The 26694-nt window shown below is 44.6% G+C and overlaps 2 protein-coding genes across 2 annotated transcripts in view; both read right to left on the reverse strand.

Annotated features, from left to right (window-relative positions):
- The window catches only part of LOC149462960 (NACHT, LRR and PYD domains-containing protein 6-like), a 580167-nt gene that overhangs the window by 90261 nt on the left and 463212 nt on the right, over positions 1 to 26694 (reverse strand). The gene's annotated exons all lie outside the window — the stretch shown is intronic.
- Positions 492 to 3076, reverse strand: LOC149462962 (E3 ubiquitin/ISG15 ligase TRIM25-like). The gene has a single exon (XM_089676103.1). It carries the CDS (start codon positions 3072 to 3074, stop codon positions 1476 to 1478), a length of 1599 nt encoding a protein of 532 aa, XP_089532229.1. The 5' UTR covers positions 3075 to 3076; the 3' UTR covers positions 492 to 1475.

Consider the following 26694-nt stretch of genomic DNA (forward strand, 5'->3'; position numbering starts at 1 on the left):
CAAAGCCCCCCTCGGGGATCACAGAACTCTGGTGCATCTGCAGCTCTGGAGCTTCAAATGTTTCATTGAATGTATGCATGAATGTAAAGAGTCGCTTCTCCGGGAAGAAGAATGTATTGCCTCCTTGAAGATCAGAGCCGTATATTAAAGCTTGTATCACCCCTGTCTGAAGTGGCGGTTGGCATTACAGAATTATCACCGTGGATATTGGGAGTTGTGTGTGCTCCTGAGAAAACTGTGCCACCGGTAACGTTTTTGGCTGTGTTCACAATTGTCTGACACAGAACAGACTCTGCTGGAGCCTTTCACCTTGTGACTTGCTACAAAGTTGTGCAATATGATCATGGAGGGGGGATGGGACAAAATGTAACACTGATCTATCAGCACTGACTTCTGCACCCCCCATCCACTGAAACTTCAACACCCCCACAATGACCAGGAATACATCTCCATGTCATGATTTCTGTGTTCTATCACCGACACATCACATGTACAAGAGAGAAAAAACTTTATTCACATTAACATCTCCTTTCCTGATTCCTCCTCCATCACCAGGACACATCGAGTGATCATATGATACAACACCAGAATGATACATTGTATTAGGATCCATTATAAAATGGATCCAGTAGGATTCTATTGGGGATCCATTCTATGGGGACACATGATATTGGGGACACATTCCAGTTCCATTCATCAGACATTATTATAGTCAGATCATTATATTGGGGATAGATCCCATGTTTTCTGTCACTAGTAAATCTCGGGACCATTTCTTTGTGTTTCCTCAGAGATTTTCCCATCGATTGTCATCTCTTTCTCTCTATTTGTAGATTGATTATTCGTTTGTAATTCTTCACACAATAAAATCATCCATAGAACAAACTCATTGTAAATGTATTAATAATAATGATAGATAGATAGATAGATAGATAGATAGATAGATAGATAGATAGATAGATAATAGATAGATAGATAGATAGATAGATAGATAGATAGATAGATAGATAATAGATACATAGATAGATAATAGATAGATAATAGATAGATAGATAGATAGATAATAGATAGATAATAGATAGATAGATAGATAGATAGATAGATAGATAGATAGATAGATAGATAGATAGAGAGATAGATAATAGATAGATAATAGATACATAGATAGATAGATGGATAATAGATAGATAATAGATAGATAGATAGATAGATAGATAGATAGATAGATAGATAGACAGATAGCACATCCCTCCTCACTGGCCAATAGGAACATGTCAGTCCAGTAGCTGGACTGATATTCTACCCAATCACAGTGATCAGCGACAGAGGGAGAAATCTCACTTATTATTATTTAATGTAGAAAAGCCTGAAGGACAGCAACTGAGGCCCCGCCCACTGCTTTATCCCATTGGCTGAATATTCCACCAAATCACATCTCTCCTCTCTGTGACATCACCAATCTCTGGGCGGAGTTCTCACATCTCCCGATTCCCCCCACAGATCTTTATACAACCTCCCCATACACCTAACCCGGCATGGAGGGGCTCAGTGAAGGTGGTGGTGAAGGTGTGGAGGTGTCGGATCGGGTCACACAGATCATAAAAGGAGATCCGCCCGGCCACATAATCCAGATCTATCCTGACTCTGGTACTGGGGGGATTGGAGGGTAAGAGGATCTTCAAATCGCCATGTATCACCCCATACTGATCACCAATCCTGTACAAACCCCAGGACTTGATATTATCTCCAATCCGTGACTGCCATCCTCTCCTGTCTATACTGGGGTAACACATCCCGACTCTCCAGTCATCTGACCCCCCAACATCCACATCCCAGTAATGTCTCCCTGAGGAGAAACTCCGACTGCTCAACACCTGAGAATGATCCTGAAATCTCTCTGGTGTTTCTGGATGATTCTGGTATCTATCTGACCTGGATACAGTTTTCCTGTCATCTGATATATGGAGCTTATTATGAGCTGTGTTTCCATCCAGTAATATGTCCTCAGCTCCCTGTATATAGAAGGATACATTTACCCCTGTTATTATATCAGATAAACCTGTGTGTAATGTGTGTGATATCCCAGCCACATCCAGCCCCCCTCCATCATGGAGGAGTTCCTCATGTCTCTCTCTGTCCTCATTATCTCCATCCTCAGTATCACACAAGTCACCTGTGTCTGATTCCTGTAGGACAGTCAGTGGATCCGTCATGTTACACAGCTCCTCAATGTCACGCATCTTCCTGGACAGATCCTCCTTCTTTATTTCCAGATCCCGGATGAAGATGGAGAGCAGCTCTGCCCGCTCTGTCCGCTCTGCCCGCTCGGAGATTTCCCTCAGGACTCTCTTTTCCAGGTCTTTCAGATGTCTCCTGAGATCTCTAAACAGGCCAGTGACTCTCTCGGTGTCACCAGCTGCTTTTTCTTCTACTTCCCTCCTGTGTTCCTGCAGACTCTGGACTCTTTCCTCCATCTCCTCTCTCTTTGTCAGAAGTTTCTGCAGAACATTCCTAAGTGCCTCCTTCTTCTTCTCAGAAGCCTCATTCAATGACTCCATCTGGTGTCCTTTATGTCCTCCAATCATACAACAAGACACACAGATACAGGTCTCATCCTCAATGCAGAAATACTTCAAGACTTCCTTATGGATGGAACATTTCCTGCTCTCCATGGACAAGGTGGGGTCAGTTAAGATGTGTTCTGGGGACTTTTTGTGGACTCTCAGGTGTTTATCACACAGAGTAACCTCACAGAGCAGACAGGATCTAACAGCAGGTGCAGGAGAGTCCACACAGTAAGTACAGAAGACCCCGGACTCCTCTTGATCTGGCTGAGCAGAAAGCAACTTCTCCGTTATATTACGCAGTGTTATGTTCCTCTGCAGAGAAGGCCGATCCGGAAACTTCTGTCTGCATTCAGGACAGGAATATCCTCCAGACCCCCCCTGTGTATCCAGCACACGATCAATACAGACCCGGCAGAAGTTGTGTCCACATCTCAGGTTTACAGGATCTGTATAAATGTTCAGACAGATGGAACATTCTAGCTCGGCTCTCAGATCAGCAGATGCCATTACTGACAGCAGAAGAGAGAAATGAAAGTGAAAGTCTCTGACTTCGGGGAAGAATGCAGTTGGGAGGGTCACATCCTCCTACACAGGGTGAGGCTGGATCCGTGATATTTGATGCAGATAGCAAAGTACAGAAGAGGGAGGATTTTTCTCACAGCAGTAATAATAATCAGATTAGAAGAGAGAAAGACGGGTGTAGAGAGGGGAAAGGTGGACATGGCTGCACCAACCTGGATAGTGGGGTGGTTATACAGAATCTGAGTCTACTCTCACTATACACTGCACACATATACAGCCCTTGTATCCCTGCAATATACTCCAATTATTCTGCAGCACCCTGAGATGAAGAGAATTCTGATGGCATTCTTTATAAACAATTGAATTGGCCAATTGTAAAATCTAAGGTCATATCCAGAAATGAGGTGTAGAAGCCACAACACCTCTTTCTTCTTCCTGTACATATTATGTTTTCCATCACATGAATGGAGGAGGGGGATTCTTCATTCATACAGGGAGTTATTGGGCATCAATGATAAGCAGGCTGTCTATTAGATTAGAAGCCGAACTTTGGTAATGTCAATGAGAATCCGGGATTATGTCATTCATCAAATTCAGTCTATGACATCAACTGGGATTCCCTGCTGTATATGTCATTTACTGTTGCTGGGAATCTGTCATTTAGGGGTGGGTTTTGGCATGTACAGACTGGCAGGCAAGAGTTTTTCTATCATGGTTGACATGGATTACCTCTCTGGACACTGGGATTGATTTAGTTTATGTAGCGCTACCCCCACAGGAGCCGCTGGTAATTTTGGGCTCTCTGCTCTTGTCTAGCACTGTGTAAGGTCTCACCCTCACTGACACCAGCAGAATACCTTCTCTGTAGGCCCCCAGCAGACACACAAGAATTGTACACGTCACCCTTTAAAAGATGAACAGACTGCATTGGCAGATTGGAGTCGTGAAGTAAGACAGAGGAAATCGGCACATGAATGTCAATACACATAAACACAACAGTAACTGTATAACACATTCCACAGGGGTGCCTATGAAAAATCAAATTTCAGCTTACACTGTGACCTCAAGAGAATAAACAGTAGCTCTCTGTATGTGATTATATACCTCAAGTGACCAGCAGGGGTGTACAAAAAATCCTGGCACACTATGTCACTTGAGAGCTCTCTAAAAGGCTAGGTTTAGCCAAGTTTAAACTTTATATATATGAACACAGTTCCACCCTCAGAACAGGGGTAACTTGGGCAACTCTTTGTAATAATCTTCTGCCAGCTTTGTTGGGGTCTTTTAAAACTGTTGGTGCGCAAGGTGGTGAGTAGATGGGGTTTAGCAGCACTATGCTATGAATGGGCTTAGTAAGAGAATAAACTCTTTTTAAACAATGAGTACAGAGAAAGGGGTGGGCCCAGATTCAGCACCTGGGGGGTGGCTAGGATGTTATGCAGCAGTATCAGTCATATATGACAGCAAGAACAAAGTCAGCACTCCGGAATACAGAAATACTTCTGCAGTAGATACACTCAAGTTCAGCCTCCTGGCTCTAGTGTAGTCCAGTCTAGGAAATCCAGCACAGCAGCCCCCTCACCCGACACAGGACAACACCTTCTCTCCAGTCCTGCTCCAGTTGGCATGCTCCACAACTGCCCCGACTCTTTCCTGGGCTTTTCCTTATATCTGCCCTCTCCTGCTCTGAAGTGTCCATGGGCACAGGGAAGATTATGATTTGAATCCTCTTCCAAACTGCATCTTCCAGACTGCTCCTGTGTAAATCCAGCCATAGCTAAATAATGAATTGCTGGCATTGCCACAATAATGCACTGCTTTGCCTTTGAACTTAGGTTAGCTGGCTAAGAAGGACCAATAAGTGGGATTTTGAATAAGCAAGCCCCCTCAGTATAAAGGGTGGGTTCTGAGCATCCATATGGACAATTAGGAAAGAGAAAAACTTTATATCCAAATGTAAATTGGACTAAACATTCACTGGTACAATGTCCAGATTAGATCAAAACTTTAAGGACTTTCTGCAGGAATTCCTACTGCCAAGCATCCCACAATGCATTTCTTGTTCAAACAATTTTTATTAACAATAAACCATAATGACACAAACAAGGAGACTTTGATAATGTACATTGGACATTGAAGTGGCAGTAGGACATAGTAGGACATAGAAAAAAATATATGAGGATCACATTACAAATGTCTATACATTTCTAGCGGAAACAGGTACATAGGAGTCGACAACAAATGACATTATTGTCCCAGCCAATCAGAGTAGTGCCTCCCGAGTGCATTAAAGAAATAGGGGGAAGTTTGAAGGGGGGGGGGTCAGACGGGGTGGAAAGTAGGGAAGGGGGAAGAGGAACAGCAACGATGACTCCATGAGCATTCATCAAGGTTACAGCAGACTCCATGTGCTGCCTACGAAGGGCTATTGACAATATCCTTGGCACACAGTATACAGATCAAGGGAGAAGGAGTGATTCATCAAAGTGAGGCGGGAGGAAGCGTTCTACCCAGGGGCTCCATATGCACAAGAATTTAGGAATCTCGTCTAGAATTGTGGCTTCCACCTTTGCATGTATCATGGCGTGTGTTATTCTGGTTTTGACGGCCGCAACACTTAGGGTGGGAGATTTCCAGGATTTCACTATAACTTGTTTACCTGCCATCATAACTTGCATAAGGAGCTTAAATTGCGAGTTGGAGACGTCAGGGGGGCACTGATTGAGTAGGGCTGTTGTTGGGTCGGGTCATAGAGTGATAGTGCTAAGTTTAGATATCATGGTGAAAATTTCATCCCAAAAGACTCGGGCCACTGGGCATTCCCACCACATATGGTAGTGTGTTCCTGGGTCCGTACAGCCTCTAAAACAGTTGGGTGAGTAATTAGGGGTAAATTTTGCGATTCTCGCTGGGACCAAGTACCAGCGGGTTAAAACTTTATAATTCGTTTCCAATGCTACAATGTTCTGTGAAGATGATTTTGTATTAGCCCAAATGTGATCCCAATCAGATGGGTCAAGTTTCTTACCTAAATCCACTTCCCACTTATGGGTATACAGAGGGGGAGATGTGGTAATCAAAGTAGTGAAAAGTGAATATAAGCAAGAGATAAGCCCACGTCTATGGGGGTCTTTGCAGCACGCTCGTTCAAAGAGAGACATGGTGTCTGGCCGATTGGTTGTTGTGGCGTAGGGGGCGTAAAAGTGTTGTAGCTGTAAGTATCTAAATATCTCAGAAGCTGGGAGGCTATGCGTTTTCCGCAGCAAGGCAAAGGATTTAAACTTATTCCTCTGTAGGAAATGATGCGTGCGGAGAAAATTAGCAGAGGACCAGGCTCTGAACAAAAGGGGTGCCTGCCAGGTCGGGGGAAAAGCTGGGTTTCGTAAGAACGAGAGCATAGGATTATGTAGTGACTGAAGGAGATATCGGGTTTTCAGTTTGTCCCATAAGGATAAGAAGTGAGAAGTGATGGGGTTGGTTATAGAACGGCGGTCTATAGGCCTCAACCAGAGTAAGTTAGCTGTAGATAAGGGGTCACATTCTATTGACTCAAGTGCCACCCATTGAGGGATTTCAAAGGTTGCATGATATTTAGGTAATTGGGCTAAATGCGCTGCTTGATAGTATTTGCTGATGTTGGGTAAGCCTAGGCCACCATTGACCTTAGGACGGTATAGGGTGGAGCGAGGCATACGAGGATGAGTATTGCCCCATACATAGGAAAAAATGCGACGCTGCAGTGTGCGGAGGTAGTGAGGGGAGACTGGGACTGGGAGGACTCTAAATAGATATAGGATTTTTGGAAGGATTGACATCTTGATAACTGCTATTCTGCCTAGCCATGCGAGGGGAAGGGAAGACCATTTAATCAAAAGGGCAGAAAGATGTTTTAGCATCGGAAGATAGTTAGCTGCGTAAAGGTCTGATAACTTAGGGGTCAGTTTGATTCCCAAGAAAGGGATATGGCACTGTGACCAAGGGAATGGTAAAATCTGCTTTAGATGCGTCGACTCTATAGGGGGGAGAGAGATGTTGAGTGCTGTTGATTTATTGGGGTTTATTATTAGACCAGACAGCGAGCCAAACGCCTTGAGAAGCCGGAGTAGGGAAGGAGAGGAAGTCAATGGAGATGTGAGGAAGAGCAAGACGTCATCCGCGAAGAGACATAACTTATGATGCGTGCCTCCTATCTCGAGTCCCCTAACATCTGGGTTAGCTCTGATTTTAGAGGGCCAGAGGCTCTATAGCCAGGGCAAAGAGCAAAGGGGACAGAGGGCAGCCCTGTCTCGTGCCTCTGGAGATCGGGAACTGAGCTGACCTGTGCCCCAGATACCTAATTCTGGCCGAGGGTTCTCGATACAGCAAGAAGATCCAGGTTAAAAAATGTGGGCCGAAACCCCAACGATGCAATATATAGCTGAGGTAAGGCCATGAGACTGTATTGAATGCTTTCCGGATATCTAGGAACAGGAAACGGGTAGGAATATTGCGAGACCTGGCTAAATTAGCCAAAAGAGATGCACGCCTAATGTTATCTCCCGCTTGTCTAGTTGGGATAAAGCCCACTTGGTCGTTATGAATTAGAGAGCCAATACACAGGTTAAGACGTGAAGAGAGGATTTTGGCTAACAGTTTGATGTCAATGTTGAGGAGAGAGATTGGCCTATAATTGGACCACTGCGTGTCGTCAGAATTCGGCTTTGGGATCATTGATATGTTCGCTTGCACTGTTTCATGGTTGAAGGTTTGGCCAGACAGTAAAGCATTAAAAGCGTTAGTGAGGATAGGTGTAAGGAGATGAGCACATTTTTTATAATAAGTGGCTGAGAAGCCATCTGGTCCTGGGCATTTACGTAGTTTTAGATTTTTAATGGCGTCTAAGGTTTCGGCTGGGGAGATGGGTCGCTCAAGTGCCATTAGCTGGCACTCTGAGAGTTTCAGGAAAGAAATGGAAGTTAAAAGGATATCAGCTTGTGTGGGGTCAAAAGGTGTGGAAGAGGAATAAAGCTGTGACAGGTGTTTATGGAAAGTCTGTAGAATGTGTTCTGGGTTACTAGTGAGGTTGCCAGAAGAGGTGCCTATCCTGATAGGTCTAGTGAGCTGGTCCAGCCTGCGAAGTGAGAGGGCCAGGAATGTGTTGGGTTTATTTGCCCTAGTATAATATTTGTGCCTAGACCTACGGAGTGAGAGTTCCGCTTGATCTGTGAGAAAGAGATCTAGAGCCAATCTAGATCGCTCCAGGATCCCACGATTGGCAGGCGTAGGAGCCGCCTGGAAGGCTTGATAGGAGCAGTCGTAGGCCTGCTCCAGGGAGAGGCATTGTTGCCTTTTTGGTTTATTTAAGAAGGATGCTTTGCTAATGCAACACCCTCACAATACCGGTTTATGCGCTTCCCATAACAGGAGAGGAGAAATATCAGGTGATTGGTTAAGAGAGAAATAGTCTTTAAGGACTGCTTCGATTTCTAGACAGTGAGTTGGATTTGCAAGCAGGTTATCATTAATAATCCAAGAGGGTTCAGCGGGGGATGGGGCTAGCGAGGTCATAGCCGTGATTATGGCACAATGGTCGGACCAAGGGATTGGAATTATTTCAGAGGTCAGGAGCCGGGGGGTAGAGGCGGTGGTAATGAAAATATGATCTATCCTGGAGAATGACTGGTGGGGGTGAGAATAGAAGGTGTATTGGCGTTTAGCCGGGTTGAGTTCCCGCCATGCATCTATCAGAGAATAACGGTGTAGTATGGCTTGGAAAGTTTGTTTAGAGGCAGGGACAGGAGATGGTTGAGGGGATTTGTCGAGAAAGGGATATATTACACTGTTAGAGTCTCCGCTAACAATTAAAGTTCCGCACTTATAGTGGCCTATAACAGAGAGTATGTGGAAAAAGAATGGTAAGGGGTCTTGGTTTGGGGCATAGTATGTAACAATGGTCTACGTCCAGGAGTTGTCCTACTAACAGGAGGTAACGACCCTCCGGGTCTTTGATTTCAGTGCATAGCGTGAAAGGTGTTGTGCGGTAGAAGGCAATCAGTACCCCCCTGCGTTTGGTGGAGGCAGAGGCTGTATAGACCTGAGGATATTGGGGTCCAAAAAACTTAGGAGTGGAGTTGGGAGTGAAGTGTGTTTCCTGTAGACAGACCACGTGTGCTTTAAGTGTAGCAAAGGTTCGGAAAGCCTTATTACGCTTCTGTGGAATATTGAGGCCCTGTACATTCAGGGTAAGGATATTTAATGAGCCCATGGGGAAGGTGCATAGTGGTTAGGATAGCATTTCACTACCTCTCGGGGTGGAGCCTGACAGTTACTGTAGGAGATGAGAACGCAGTGGAGTGTGTTGTGCAGAGTCATGGAGTCATGTAGGAGGGAAGGAGGAGGGGTACGGTATGAGGGAGGTAACAGGAAAGAAAGGGTATAAGAGGCCATTTAAGGCCTAAAAGGTGGGTTCCCAAGGACACCCTGGACCAGGGTGGGCTAGGGAACAATAGTAGCCCAAGTGTTATTAAATGACCAATAACACAGGGGCTAGGTTGGAGTGTGCAGGTACACAGACCGTAAGGATGACAGCAACGAGATTGATAAATGGTAGCGAGGTCCCGGTAGAAAAAACAGGTGTATAAAAAAAAAAATTAAAAAAAACACATTCAAGAAAATCATCAGCAATACTAGTGAGATATCATGGGGGAACGGATATGGCATCGCATGCCGTCAAAGCCTAGGCTCCCAAATATAAATTAAACTGGAATAAAGCCCAGGAGGGGGGGTGTAGAACAATCCTCAGGTTGCGGAGCAACCAAAATTTAACAGGCAGAGGGAGAGAGGGTATCAACGGTGTTAACCGTAATGACAGTCAAAAGAGTACACCGTTTGGTGTGTGTGGCCAGAAAAAAAAATGAGGGAAAAAGAAGGATAAACATGGGGCATAGTTCAGTCCATGGTATCTTGTGAGGATAGACCCGGAGACGAAAAGCGTCCACGTTTGTGGAGGTTGAGTGGGCTTTCAGTAGCACTCACAGGGAAGGACTTCCACGGCGAGCAGGATGTGGACCTCCGCTTGGTGCTCTCCGAAGGGATCGCTGGGGAATGTAGTTGCAGGATCCGCAGGGTGTCTAGTAGGTCTTCTGGAGTCTTGCAGGTGTAATCTCGGGTTTGGTATCTGAATCGCACTGCAAAGGGGAAGCTCCACCTATATTGTATAGCATGTTGTTGAAGTACTTGTAGGTGAGGTTTCATAGCCCTGCGCTTGGTGATGGTTGTGGGGCAGAGATCTTGGAATAATTGGTAGGTATGTCCTTGGAACTGTAGAGATTCTGCGTTGCGGGCAGCTTGTAGAAGTTGCTCTTTGGTGCGGTAAAAGTGGAGCTTGGCTATAATGTCACGTGGTGGACCGTCCGTGCGTCGTGACGCTAGCGCCCTGTGGACTCTATCCAATTCTAATCTCTCATTTGGGATAGCTGGGGCAAGCTCTTGGAACAGAGCTGTTACCGTTGATTGGACATTGACGATCGTTTCCGGAAGGCCACGGATACGCAGGTTTGAGCGCCGTGCCCGGTTTTCAAAGTCCTCCAGTCGCGTCAGTAATGTTGCATTTTCATCACGCAGGAGATCAAGGTCATCCGTATGTGTCTGAAGCGAGGCATCAAGACCATCTACCCTCTGTTCTAGGTGCGTTGTCCTAGTTCACGGATTTCCCTAGATAGAGTGGCAGTGATACGGTCCGAGGTTTGCTTCAAAGCTTTCTGTAGCATTTTTTCAAAGCATGATAATAGGTCAGGGGGTGTAAGGTCAGACGTCAGGGCTTGTGCGGGGACATCAGTTTCAGTGTCAGACTCACCCTCAGACGTGCAGGGATGGCTGGGCTGCGGATCCTGCAGGGCTGCATATGCCCCTGCTGTCTGTTTGCTTCCACGTGCTGGGGCGGTGGCCATCTTTGAGGATGCCTTTGCCAGGGCCTCCTTAATTGTTTTGGTTGAAGGGGGGACCTGGTGCCAGGGTGCCCCCTTAACCATTGTGTTGCTTGTCAGGGGGGGGCTGTTATAATGATCTCAGCCCCCCTGTTCTCTCTCTCCTCTGCCTGGGAGCAGTGTAGGCAGCGGTGGGCGGGCCTATGTACAGCTCACCACAGGACACGAGGAGTCCCGTCTGATTTTACTGACCCGCTGCAGGGGACAAGCCGCAAACCAGGGCGGATTGGACCCTGGGAGGATTGCTTCGGGGATCGGATCCCCTCCTGTATTTATTGCGGGCCGGGACCCGCTGTTTATAGGCGCTGTCACCCGACGGGGAGACAGAGCCTTATCAGGACATGTCCGTCCCACAGGCCGCGCATGCGCACTCCCACAATGCATTTCTTAAGCCATCATTCGTCTGGTCAAGTGCAAGACTTTGGCCAATGTTAGTTCACAGTGAAGTTGCAGCCCACACACTATAAAAGGCTGCTTTCCCAGTGAATGTGTGAGGGAGGGACTACTGACATTTGTTTAAGGGAAACACAGGTTAGTGTTGTGTGCTTTCAGTATCATAGTAGTTGTAGAGTTTAGTGCTACATACATGTAGGCAGGTGCAGTCTATAATCTGTAGGTGGAGCTTGACTGCAGTGGCATTGCGGTTGGAGGAAAAGTCAAGCGGAACATGATTTATCTATGGTTCCTGGGTCACCTGGGAAGCTATCTGATTGGATGCTGCTACTCCATGCGACTTTTGTAGCCATCTTGGGTCAGACAGAGGCTATTTCCCGGTTTGGCGTGCATTTCGTGTGTGGGTAGTATAGGGACAGGTCACTCGTCTGACAGGGAGGGATTAGTGGCAGGGAGAGGTTCCAGTTGAGCAGAGAAAGGATAGGTCTTCTCCCTGAAGACCTCATTTGGGTTGCATTCTTCTTCTCAAGGCAGACGCTGTTGATACATCTGAGACCTGCTCTGCTACACATCACTGCTTAATTTTGTGAGTGTTTCCATCAGGTCTCTTCCCACTGGGCTTGAGTGAATTGCCAAATTGTGTGTTAACCACTACAGCATGCTGCACCGCCCCACACTTGGTGGCAGTCTACAGGATATGCCCCTTCTTGCAGTGATTGCAGAAAGAGCTGGAACAATCATAGCACTATTAGGATCCACTCTGGCTCTGGTGCCCAAGTTTAATGGCTCCAATATTCCTCTGGCTGAGTGGGAGAAGAGAATTGAAAGTGCTTTTGTGATTCTATCAGGTTCCTGACCAGCTAATCTCAAAGCTGGCTATTAATGACAAGGAGGATGACAGACACAGGGGTGATGGTGCTGCCTGAGGAGGATCAGGCCACCTTGGAACAAATAGTGACATGCCTGGAGGGCCTGTTCAAAAAAATGTGGCAGTCTCAGAGTTGATGTGGAGATTATTTGTCCGGAGGCAGGGGGATGAGAGCCTCAGTCACATTGCGGTAGCACTCCAGAATCTCTGGAAGCACTTAGAAAAGAAGAGATGTGCACAGCTGTGCCAATATTACTACCTCAGATTATGTACTGAGGGACCGGTTTTTGTGGTGGGAAAGAAAAATGGACCAGTCAGGAGAGCCCTACAGGAATAAATTAGAGAGCAACCCTGCATCCCTTTTCATGATGCAGTGGTAAATGCGTTCTTGGGAACAGGAAAATGCAGCAGTAACTGTGGTAGTGACAAAAAGGTATAACCCATTGCACTTGAAAGAGAGGGCCTTGGCTCCTTCTCCTCTGTCAGTCATACACACAGCATTGAGTTAACTCACCTAGGACATGGCCTCCCTGAAACAAGAAATGTGCTCAATCAAATGAGATTCAGCCTCTCCCAAAATCTGTTACAGAGGGACCCAGAGGAGAACCAGAAGTGCTGGTCACTTTGGACACATAGCTAAGAATGTGGCTGGCCTAAATCCAGCACACCTAAGCCACCGGTAAACTAGTGGCTCCTGGGGAAGAGGGATGACTCCCAGGACAGTCAACACAAAGTCCCAGCAAAATAGAGTCCATGGACTAGAGGCCTCATGCCTGATTGACTCATGTTCCAAGGTCACTGTCATGAGATTGACTTCTACTCCAAGCAGTTCAGGACATGAGACCAATTGGACCGCTCATGGATATCCTTCAAAGCAGCCAAGAACTTGCTTAAATTAGAAGAAATTATCACCTGGGTGAAGATCCAGATATACAGTATGACTGGGTGTTGGACTGAGTAGGGGTGGTGGTGACTCATGGCCCAGTAAGTTCAGCTGTGCCTATGTCCTGGGCATGAATGTCTAGAAGAACTTGGGCTTACCCTGCTCACTGTTTAATTTGAGCATTCCAGACTGCGTGCGAAGGGCTGTGGTCTGCAAGCTGTTAGGCTCAACGTGATGTGGGCCTATGAGACCCAAAAAAGAGCAGCAAGGAAACAGCTCAAACAGGTGGGGGTTGTCTGCACACCTCATAAGCAAAAGTTGCTCCTGGCACCCCTCCAAAAGGTAGTCTGGTCTCTTCCCATCAGGGCTCACAGGAAACTTCAAGGGGTCATCGTAGAAGTAAAAACCCGCAGACTCAGTGGCGCAGGGGTGTGGCTGGTCACTCACACTCTGTCCAAGGTGCACAAGGGGAAGGTCCTGGTGCAACTTATCAACTGCAATGACCCTAACTTGCAGACGTGTATTTAATGTCCCATCACTGTATCTCTCAGACTGAGGTAGAAGCCATATGTGCCGCTCTACAGGCAGCCATGGCTTTGTTGGATGAGTCTAATTACCAACTACTGCTAGAACAGATGGACATTACCTTCTGGGACTACCCTCTGCCACAACAACGGCTGCTTCACCAACTGCTGGGAAAGCACCTATTTATTTTTTGTTGGATGGGCAGAAACAATGCCTACTTGTTTTTGTCACCAGTCTGGAAGAGTAGGGGTAGAGAGAGGCCATCAACTACCCAATCCACACGGGCAATGCTCCACCCATCCGGGAGCAGTGCCGTCATATTCCCACAGTGCTGTGCCAGGTGGTCAATGACCTGCTCCACAACATGTTACAAAGCAGGGAGATTCGGGATAGTCATAGTCCTTGGGCTGCTCTCTTAGTCCTGGTCACAAGACGGACAGAAGTCTGTGATTCATTGTGGATTACTGCAAGCTAAATGCATGTACTCACAAGGATGCCTAGCCCTTGCCCCGGGTAAAGGACTTTGGTTATGCTACTGGGCCAAGCCAGGTACTTCTCCATCCTTGACTTGGCGAGTGGCTTCTGGAAAGCTCCAATGAGGGATTGAGAAAAGACTGCCTTCATTTCACCCTTGAGACTTTGTGAACTTAACTGCATTCCCTTTGGGCTAAGTAATGCTCCTAGCATGTTTCAGCACTTAATAGAGCGGTGCTTAGGAGACTTCAACTTTGAGACTGTGCTAGACTGCTTGGACAACATCGTCATTTTCTCCAAGACCTTCGAGGACCATGTTAAGCATATGGGTGTTTGACTATTTAGCACACTGTTATTATTATTATTATTATTATGTAAGATTTATAAAGTGCCAACAGCTTGGGCAGCACTTTACAACAAGAGGGCAAACAGTACAGTTAGAATACAATTCAATACAGAAGGAATCTGATGGCCCTGCTCGCTGCAGCTTACAATCTAAAAGGGGAGGGTTAAGTGATACAAAGGTAATACCTGTGGGGGATGAACTAATGAAGAAAATACATGTACATTTGTTAGGTGGATAGACTTCTCAAAGTAAAAAAGTTATCAGGGATCGCCTAAAAGTGGACTGAGTAGTAGATGGCCAGACAAATTAGGGTAAGGAATTCCATAGGATGTGAGAGGCTCGGGAGAGGTCCTGGAGGTGAGCATGGGAGGAGATGACAGGGGAACTAGAGAGCAGGAGGTCTTGGGAAGGTTGGTGATGTAGCTGGGGACCAAGTTGTGTATGGCTTTGTAAGTTGTTGTTAGTACTTTGAATTTAATTTGTTGGGTGAGTGGCAGCCAATGGAGGGAGGGGTAGCAAACAATGAACGGTTGGTAAGGTGGATGACTCTGGCATCAGCATTCATGATGGAATGGAGGGGAGATATCCTATGTAAAGGTAAGCCAATAAGGAGGCAGTTGCAGTAGTCAAGGCGAGAGATAACTTGGAAGTGAATTTGGAGCTTTGTGGTGTCATTGGTTAGGAAGGTTAGTATTTTGGAGGTTGAGATGGCAAACTTTGGAAATTCATTGGATGTGGGGCTGAAAGGAAAGTTCAGAGTCTAGGATTACACCCAGCACCCTGGCGTGTGGGGACGGGTTGATGGTTGTACCATTGATCTTGACAGAGAAGTCAGGGGAAGGGGCATGTAGAGGAGGAAATATTAAGAGCCCAGTTTTGTATAAATTGAGTTTGAGGAAGTGGTGTGACATCCAGACTGACATGTCAGTCAGTAAGTTTGTGCTGCGAAAGGAGACTGATCTTGTGAGCTGAGGGGTAACAATATAACCATATTTATTGAAATATCTGACCCAGGGAGGAGGTGTAGATTTAGAATAGGAGAGGTTCAAGAACAAAACCTTGTGGGACCCTGATGGAGAATGTAAGAGGAGAGTAGAAGTAGAGAGAGAGATTGTAAGTGAAACTGAAGGTGCGGTGGGATAGGTAGGATGAGAACCAACAAAGAAAACAGTCATGGAGACCAAGTAAAGAAGTTTTTCTAGAAGGAGGGGGTGATCAACCATATCAAAGGCAGCCAAAAGGTCCAGAAGTAGAAGTACTGAATAGTGTCTATTGTTTTTTCCTTTTAGTAAATCATTTTTGAGTTTTAGGAGAGCAGTCTCCGAGGAGTGTTGAGGGTGAAATCCACACTGAAGGGGATCAAGAAGGCTATTTTTAATTAGGTGGTCACTCAGTTGGCTGTAGACTAGGCGTTCAAACAGTTTGGAGGAAAACAGGAGCAAGGAGATGAGGCGTAGATTGGTAGGGTCCAAGAAAAGCTTTTTAAGAATGGGGGAAAAACATGGAAAGACCCTCTTTTTGTGGAACTTTAAAGGCACAAACAAAACCAATAACTTCATATCAGAATATTAAACTTAACAAACAATGTTTTATAATAACAAAAGATTAAAATGACATAAACACAGAAAAATGTGGCGGTAATACATGATACAGCTGTCACATTGGATACAGGGATACAAGAAGCAGGAAACAAATCATGCATGCACTTGATGTGTTTTGAGACAGACAATGCTATCTGTCAGTTCAGAGCACGCTGAACCTGAGAGAAGACTTTACTCTCGGGATCAGCATGTTCCTGTAAGGTACACCCCCCCCCCCTCGCCCACTAGTAAAACACTCCCCTCACACAGTCAACCCTTTCATTGAATAAAAAAGTTAACCCCTTCCTCCCCAGTACCATTAGTACAGTATCATTGTTTTTTTTTTTGCACTGATCACTGTATTGGTGTCACTGGGGATGTCAGTGACCCCAAGTCAGTTCCCCCAGTGACCCCAAGTTCAGTCCCGCCATAAGTCGCTGATCACTGTCATAAATCACTGATCACCGCCATAAGTCGCTGATCGCCGCTATTAGTATAATGAAAAAAAATCCCAGTATCTTTCCCGTCATTTGTAGACACTATAACTTTTACGTAAACCAATTAATTTACACATATTGGGATTTTTTTTCACATCGAAGCATGCATCTCGGCATCCCCCCCCCAAACCATATCAAGCCATATGCCCTCAACATCTGGGGGTGCTTTTGGGTAAGTGGGGCACCCCCAAAGCACCTTGTACCCATGTTGATGAGGGCACTGACCTCTTCCCCACAACCCTGGCTCAGTGGTTGTGGGTGGGGATTTATCAAAATGCGGAAGCCCCCTTTGACTAGGGGGTCCTGAGATTCCACCTCCCGCATGTGAATGAGTACGGGATACTTGATGAGTAAGTGTGTGTGTGTGTATATGTGTATATATAGTGTGTGTCCACACTCAACGCTGGCTCTAGTCATTATCGGCCCATCATGCCCAGGTGATGACGTCACAGTGGGCGGTCCAAGCTAGTGACATCACCTGGTGGCCCCGCTCCATAGATTTTTATTATTTTTCAGTGGCAGCTATGATGCATAGCTGTCAGTTGGCAGGAACCAGCTTTTTCTTTTTTTTCTTTTGCAGAGCATTGTTCATCGTGATTGACAATGAATCTACACCTGGGACAACTAGATCCTGTCTTTATTTACACCCTTTTTTTTGGGGGGGGGGGGATGAGGTAGGAGTCTTATGTACAACATATTCACTCACATGGGGAGGGCTGGGATCTGGGGCCCCCCTTGTTAGAAGGGGATATCAGGTTCTGATAAGGCACCCACACAACCACTGGGCCAGGGTTGTGGTGAAGAGACCCTTGTCCTCATCCACATTCTTAAAAAGAAGGAACGCACCGGTGAGCTCAGCAACACCAAAAGACCCGGAAGACCACGGAAAACAACTGTGGTGGATGAGCGAATAATTCTTTCCCTGGTGAAGAAAACACCCTTCACAACAGTTGGCCAGATCAAGAACACTCTCCAGGAGGTAGGTGTATGTGTGTCAAAGTCACCAATCAAGAGAAGACTTCACCAGAGTGAATACAGAGGGTTCACCACAACATGGAAACCATTGGTGAGCCTCAAACACAGGAAGGCCAGATTAGAGTTTGCCAAACAACATGTAAAAAAGCCTTCACAGTTCTGGAACAACATCCTATGGACAGATGAGACCGACATCAACTTGTACCAGAGTGATGGGAAGAGAAGAGGATGGAGAAGGAACTGCTCATGGTCCTCAGCATACCACCTCATCAGTGATCATGGTGGTGGTAGTGTCATGGCGTGGGCATGTATGGCTGCCAATGGAACTGCTTCTCTTGTATTTATTGATGATGTGACTGCTGACAGAAGCAGCCGGATGAATTGTGAAGTGTTTCAGGAATATTATCTGCTCATATTCAGCCAAATGCTTCACAACTCATTGGACGCTTCACAGTGCAGATGGACAATGACCCAAAGCAGACTGCAAAAGCAGCCAAAGAAGTGGAATGTTCTGCAATGGCCAAGTCCATCACCTGACCTGAATCCGATTGAGCATTTCACTTGCTGAAGACAAAACTGAAGGGAAAATGCCCCAAGAACAAGCAGGAACTGAAGACAGTTGCAGTAGAGGCCTGGCAGAGCATCACCAGGGATGATACCCAGCGTCTGGTGATGTCTATGCATTCCACACTTCAGGCTGTAATTGACTGCAAAGGATTTGCAACCAAGTATTAAAAAGTGAAAGTTTGATTTATGATTATTATTCTGTCCCATTACTTTTGGTCCCTTAACAAGTGGGAGGCACATATGCAAACTGTTGTCATTCCTACACCGTTCACCTGATTTGGATGTAAATACCCTCAAATTAAAGCTGACAGTCTGCAGTTAAAGCACATCTTGTTCGTTTCATTTCAAATCCATTGTGGTGGTGTATAGAGCCAAAAATGTTAGAATTGTGTTGAAGTCCCAATATTTATGGACCTGACTGTAGATTGCTTTGTGTGAAAGTTATAGCGTCTACAAACTATGGTATAGATAATGGAATTTATGCCATTTTTTTGCTATACAGCGCTGTGCTAGTTTAAAAGACAATTGCGCGGTCATGCAATATGGTACATAAATGAAATTTATGTCCTTTTTTTCACACAAATAGAGATTTCTTTTGGTGGTATTTGATCACCTGTGTGATTTTTATGTTTGGTGCTATAAACAGAAAAAGTTTTGAAGAAAAACAAAAATGTTTGAAAAAAACAATATTTTCTCATTTCAGTCATAAAAAATATATCTAAAAAAACTAAAATGTTGTCATAAATTTAGGTGAAAATGTATTCTGCTCCATGTTTTTGGTTAAAAAAATCCCAATAAGTGTATATTGATTGCCTTGTGTGACAGTTATAGCGTCTACAAACTATGGTATAGATACTGGAATTTACACAGCTTTTACTTTCTGTCTGCCCATCACATTTCTTGAGGTGCTAAAATACCAGGACAGTACAAATACCCCCAAATGACCCCTTTTCAGAAAGTAGACACCCTAAGCTATCTGCTGAGAGGAATATTGAGTCCATGGAAGATTTATCTTTTTTCCACAAGTTTCTGGAAAATGACAAAAACATATTTTTTTACACAAAGTTGTCATTTAAATGATTTATTTCTTGCACAAGCCATGGGTATATGTGGAATTACACCCCAAAATACATTCTGCTACTTCTACTGAGTATGAAGATACCACATGTGTGAGACTTTTTGGGAGCCTAGCCACATACAGGAGCCTGCAATCCAATGACCACTTTGAAAGCCTGAAGGTGCGTAACTTCCTCATTTCACTCCCTCACTACCTATCACAGCTTCTGAGGCCCTGAAATGCCAGGATATCACCCCCCCCCCCCAAATGACCCCTTTTTGGAAAGTAGACACCTCAAGGAATTTAAAAAGAGGCATGTTGAGTATTTTGCAGATCTCATTTTTTTCTCACAAGGTTTGGAAATATAAAAAAAGAGTAGAAAAAATGTATTTTTGTTTTTTTTCTTCATTTTCCAAAAACTTGTGGCAACAAATGAGATCTGCAAAATACTCACCATGCTTCTTATCAAATTCCTTTGGGTGTCTACTTTCCAAAATGGGGTCATTTGGGGGGTTGGTGTTATCCTGGCATTTCAGGGCCTCCGAAACTGTGATAGGTAGTCAGGAAGTGTAATGAGGAAATAAAGCCCTTTAAAAGCCTGAAGGTGCTTATTGGATTTTGGGGTCCTGTACTTGGCTAGACTGCCAAAACATCTCTCACATGTGGTACCCCCATACTCGGGAGAAGTAGCAGAATGTATTTTGGGGAGTAATTCCACATATACTCATGGCATGTGTGAGCAGTAAATCATTTAAGTGACAATTATGTGTAAAAAAAAAAAATGTAATTTTCCAAAAACTTGTGGTAAAAAAATTAATTCTTCCATTGATTCAACATTCCTCTCAGCAATTAGTTTGGGGTTTTCTACTTTCAAAAAAGGGGTCGTTTGGGGGGTGGGGGCATTTTATGCCCAGCATTAGAAGTTTATGCCACACATCATTCACTCTTCTAAGCACCTGAAGATCAAGCCTTTTTTGACACTTTTTGTTCACATGAAAAAACTGAGCATTTTTTTCTATGAAATTAATTTATACCCCCAAACATTATATATTTTTTTTAAAGCAGACACCCTAGTGAATAAAATGGTGAGTACTACAATTTTTTTATGTCACATAGTACTCGCGCAGCGATTTTTCAAATGAAAATTAAAACAAAATAAACTTTTTTTTACTTTTTAATGCACAAAAATACAATATATTGGCCAATTATTTGGTCAAATATAAAAGATAATGGTATGTTGAGTAAATAGATACCAAACATGACATGCTTTAAAACTGCACATGCCCCATGCAATGGTGACAAACTGCAAACATTTTTAATATCCATAGGCAATGCTTTAAAAGCCTTCAAAAGCTACCGTTTTAGATTTACAGAGGAGGTCTAGTGTTAGAATTACTGCCCTCGATCTGACGTTCACTGCGATACCTCACATGCATGGTGCAACCGCTGTTTACATAACGGCACAGGGTCAGGGCTTATGCACACAGGTGTGCGCGTGTGGGAGGGGCAAGTTTGTTTTTTGTTTTTTTGGGGGGGTTGTAAGTTATTTTGATTTTTTTTATTATTTTTACATTGTTCCTTTCATTTTTTTTTTGATCACTTTTAATGCTATCACAGGGAATGCAAATATCCCCTATAACTTCAATGGGCATTGTCATATATTATTTTTTGAGAAATCTGGGGTCTATCAGACTCTGGATCTCTCCTCTGCCCTTACATTATGTAATCAAACCAAGATCGGTGATCAGATGCTTTCCCAATTTACAAATGGTGCTGTTTATATCCTGCAAAACTGAAGTGATGAAATGCTCGTAGCTTCCGATTTATTAGACTATAGAGATGATTGGCACCATTCTGGTCTCCATCAGCTCTATGGTCAGCTGGCAGAAACATCGGCTGCATTCTCAGGTTCCCCCGATGGCACGGGACTGCCGGAGAAGGCCGTGGAATGCAACGGGGGAGGGGGGCATCATCTTCAACTGCTTGTAAAAGCAATCCTGCAGCTAATTAGCCACTAGGAATGTTTTTATATGAAAGCTGATTTACGGCTGAAAAACATGATACCAGGATGATGCCAGCAGCTGTAGGCATCATCCTGGTATAACCAAAGTCCAGTGATATACCAGTCCGTCGCTGGTCCTTGTTGGGTATATATGATATGTTCTTTTTTTATTTGTATGCAGCCTGTGGACTGACTGAAAAAAATAGAAGAAATCTCTGCCAGAAAAAGTGTGGGGTATGCCCACCATCAGAATATTCCTCCCTGCATCCACCCACTTCTAATGGTGGGCACACATTAGGTCACACGGTGCCACATGCGCCAGTTCCAAGATTGTACAAATGTCTAAATAGTGGCACACCTGAATAAAAATTGTCCACATATAAGTGGTACCCCATATGGAGAAAGGATGACACCAAGTCCCAAACTATCTTGCCACTGCTCCCCATTTAGTCTGGGCGATCAGTGACTTATGGTGGGACTGTGAGGGGGTGTATATATTTATTTATTTCAGGTACTTATATAGCGCCGTCAATTTTTGCAGCGCTTTGCATATATATTGTTCATTCACATCAGTCCCTAACCCTCAAGGGGTGTACACTCTAAGGTCCCTAACCCCCAAGGGGTGTACAATCTAAGGTCCCTCACTCACATTCATACATACACATACTAAGGACAATTTAGAGAGAAACCAATTAACCTACTAGCATGTCTTTGGAGTGTGGGAGGAAACCAGAGTACCCGAAGGAAACCCACGCAGGCACAGGGAGAACATGCAAACTCCGGTCAGGTGGTGCCGTGGTTGGGATTCAAACCAACGACCCGAGTACTGCCAGGCGGAAGTGCTAACCATATAACCACTGTGCTGCACATACATATACGTGATTTTGCACAGCGGTGCCGCCCTGTTGCAGTGTATGTACTGTGGCTGGTCAGCAACTGGTTAAAGGAGAAGTTCTCCTTTTTGGGCAGAATTTCTATTTTCATAATAAATTGAAGTATTCTCCAATGCCATTTCTGGCCCGGCCCCCCCAAAATGTGCTTTTCTCTCACTCACCTCATCCACGGGACGTTTCATTTCTTGTCAGTTTATTAGAATTTTTAAAATGATTTTCAGGTTCCATCACTTCCTGTTGATGGTCTCTCGGCATTCACTTCCTGTAGGCCATCTCCCAGAAGCCTTCACTTCCTTGTTGCGTCACGGAAGAGGGCATGGCAGTTCCACTCTGGACCACACCTCCCTCATTACTACCTCCCACCCACTTTCTATACAATCTGATTGGACAACTATTCCATAGTAAGAAATTGTACAATTAGATTGCATACTGTATGGCCATCTTTATACAAGTATATTGGAGTGATGGATGAAGACACTCGCAGATGTGAATGGGGCCTGACCACCATGTAGTGATAACTCACATTCCTGCATGCGTTTGTTTTGGGTGTTTTCACTCGTCACTCATAGGGCAGCCCATTCACTTGAACGGTCTGCTCTACACACAACAATCACTCCGGGGCTTTGTATACGTGTGTTATCGCTGTTTTTGGTGCATTTTCCAAACTTGGGGTGCCTTTAACATGTATAACAGCACATGCACCATGTACATTTGCAGCATTTCTTAAACGCATGACGAAGCGAGCATTTACTGTGCATTTTCTGTGCGTTCAGAAACGCACAGATGTGAATGAAGCCTCGTTTTTCTGTGTAATTTCACTTTCAGGCTCCATTCACACCTAGGGTAATGGGGGTGGGGCACATTTTTTGTCTTGTTTTTCCAATGACACATATAGGGAAGCCCCTTTGATCTCAATGAGCTGTGCTACACGTGACAAAGTAGCTCATGGGACATTGTGGTGTGGTGCGTGTTGCACATTTTTTACTGCACATTTTACTTCATTTGTCACCAATTTTTTCATGTGGCAAAATGTGTGTTTGCTTCTGTGTTTGGTGTGCCGTTAGCAATTAATGACACCGAAAGCACAACTAGGTCATTGTAGGTGTATAAAGGAGGCCATACACTATACAATCTGATTGTACAATCTCTGTACAATCTTCTTTAGATTTACCAAAATTATATACAGTAATAGGAGGATTCAGCATCTATCCAATCGCTCTGTATCCAATCAGGCAGGCCCTTGCCCTACATCAGAGGAGTCCCATGGGCTGCATGTGGCCCCAGGGAGTTTAGCATGTGGCCTGAGCCCCTCTGAAGAGATGGTGACAAAGCCAGGCAAGTGCACACATGGAGAGATGTCGGGGATGCTGTGTGTATTGAAATGATGTCAGTGCAGGATGTGTATGCTAATGAGGTCAGCCGGTAAACTCCTTCGGGCATCTTACTGGTTTCTCCGTCCTAAATCTACATCCCAGCAAGTGATGAAGCTGTCTATGAAATCCAGCAAGAACCAAGGCGAGGCCTTCTTCTCAAAGTCAAAGAAAGCTATTTAATTTTTCTGCAACCGAGGTACATTAATGGTATATTGGTACATGGGGGCGGGGCCAGTCCATGGGGGGGGGGGGGTTGGAATGTAGAAAAACAAAGGTGAACTTATCCTGTAAGAGTGATGACCACACCCGCACTTTCTGCCCTCCTCCTCCGTTCACAGACATTGTACTATAGCTTTAATACATAAAAAACGTTTTGTGACTTCTAGATCTCACTTCTGGATATTACACTTTATTTTACAATTGACCAATTAAATGATACCGATGAAATTATACTAAATTAATTATATAAAATAAATGAAATATTAATTAAATAAACTATTAAAATGGGATATAATTGACCAATAAAAGAATGCCATCATAATTCTCTGCCTGTCAGGGTGTTGGCAGAATCATGAAATAAAATATAATAAAGAAGAATAATTTGGGGGTAAAAGGTGTGCCGTGTATGTGAGCCGCGTACCGTGTGAGAAGACTCAGATCCTGTATAACCACAAATCCCTTTTCAGGTCACATCCACCTCTCACCTGAGTGCACTTAGTGTGCCGTGTTTCTTTTCTACGCTTGTCTTTCTCTCTCTCTTCCAGTGTTGGGAGTGTAACCCATTGAAATGTAATTACTTGTTATACATATAATGGGAATGAGATGGTGGTGGATTGCTCTTCAGGGTTACTCACATTGATAGAACAGCCCTCTGGAACTTGTATTTCTGTGCAGCAGGACTTGGCTGATAAGCAGAGTGTCGGGGACTACGTCTCCTAGGAGGGGCAGCGTGTGGGCGAGGCATATAAATATCAAATCCCAGGAGATGGGCCAGGAGTATGAGGAGGGAGATGGAAGGAGAAAGAGGTGTGATGATGGCTGAGAGGCTGAGTTAGCCCGCAGAGCCAGGATTCAGGGGGAGAGAATGAAGAGAAAGAACTTGCCAGCCAGCAGGCACTCAACCCTACCAAGCAAGCTACTCAGACAGCAAGAGACCAAGTGGGACACCAAGTTTGAACCAGAGGGTCCATGGACTGTCCCCATCCACCGGAGAAGGCGGATTGTGGCAATTGGCCTAATCACATTGATCGTGTGAGAGAGACCCATGCATCCACTAGCTGAGTGAACATTGACATCTACTACCCCAGTTATCTGCTTGCACAGAGTTGTGAACATTGTACACAGTTTCCCCAGTTTGTGGCCGAGCTATACCAGCACCGCTGATGGAACATATCTGCAGTACAGTTATCAATCAAGCTGACCGCAGGATATACAGTTATAGACCAAGATATAGCAGTGCCTACTGAAGCAACAAGTCTATCTCCCTTTTTGCATGCCAGGATCTGTTTCATGTACAGGAATGCAGACAACACAAGCTGCTGGTGTGAGAAATCATGTTGTACAACAGAACTGCATCAGGTCAGCATAGAACAGGAAACAGGAAGTATAAGGCGATGCAATATTTCCGGATACAAGTCGGGTCACAGTATTTGTAGAATGACTCTATAACATCTCCCTTTATTACATTCAATTCAAACCTTGTAAACAATGCAACTAAAACAGATCCTGAACAGTCTTGAACATGGCATACTGTGTTACTGGTAGATACACTACAGATTGAGTCTATCTGGTGGTCTTGAAACTCGACCACTACGCAAGACCACAGGGATTTTCCTGGGGAAATCCGTTCAGCTCCAGAAGGTGTTGATAAGTGTTGGTTATGTGTTAGAGAAGACACTGGTAGTGATGAGGCAGAACACTGTTTTACTTGTGTGGCTTAAGTTGCAAACATACAAAGCACATTTCAGCAGACATCTTGGTTTTTGAAGAGAGAGAGAAGAGAGAGAACCAACAAGTTTTACACATATGCACAACTAGTAACCTTAGTGTACAGTGCCATCTACTGGTCAAGTGATATTGACATACAATACTATATAGTACATGCTGTTGTATTCCCAACACCCCTTCTCAACGGCATGTGCATAATTATATGACATTTAGTCTCTTTTGTAGAAAACAATGATGTTCCCTTGGCAAAGGTTTGGTGAGTGCGCCTGCAGTCATCTCCTCTGATGGGCAGTACTGGATGTCGATAACCCCTTGTTCTTGCATGTCTCTGAGCAGATGATATCTTACATGTGCTTGGTTCTTGGGTTAATCTTCTCAGAGTATGTAAGCTTTATGCATCCCTGATTGTCTTCCATGATGGGTGTGGGTTGTGACATATTCAGTCCCATGTCTAGTAGAAGTTGATGAATCCAAATGGCTTCTTGACATGCATGTGCTGCTGCTATGTATTCCGCTTCAGTTGAAGAGAGTGCAACAGTCACTTGTTTCCGACTAGACCAGCTTATGGTTCCTTGTCCATACTGGAAGATGTAACCACTTGTAGATTTGCGGTCAGTGGTGTCTCCATCCCAATTGGCGTCCACATATCCAATCAGTTTTGGGTTTGACGATGCTGGAAGTCGCAGCTTTATCCAATTTGTTCCCTTTAGGTACTGCATTACCCTCTTCACTGCATTCCAGTCATGCTGACACGGTGTTGCGACTTTCCTGCAAAGTATTCCCACTGCTACGGCGATGTCTGGTCTTGTCACGTTGGCGATGTATAGCAATTTTCCGATTGCCCTGCGGTAATAATCATTGTTAGGTAACAAGTTTTCTGTTCCACTGTTTTTTGGATAATCTGGTTCCATTGGTGTTTTCGCTTCCTTTGCATCTTGCATGTGAAACTGTTCTAACATTTCTGTAATTTTCTGACTTTGGTTAAGAAGATAGCTTCCATCCTCTTCCCACTCTATTTGAATTCCTAGGTAGTGAGTAATGTTCCCCAACTCTTTAATTTCAAAATTTTGTTTCAGTTTGTGAACTATTTGGTCATAGTCCCCTTTTTGTTCAAAACACGTCAAGATGTCATCGACCTATATTAGGATGTATGTCCATTTGTTCTCTTGATTCTTTGAATACAGACATGGATCTGCTTTACTTTTTGAGAACCCTTCCTTTCTGAGTATTTCGTTCACTTTTTCATTCCATGCTCTCGCCG

Source organism: Staurois parvus, unplaced genomic scaffold (assembly GCF_062004578.1).
Source record: "Staurois parvus isolate SC_StPar_1 unplaced genomic scaffold, SC_StPar_1.0 ptg000164l, whole genome shotgun sequence".
Taxonomy (NCBI): Eukaryota; Metazoa; Chordata; class Amphibia; order Anura; family Ranidae; genus Staurois; species Staurois parvus.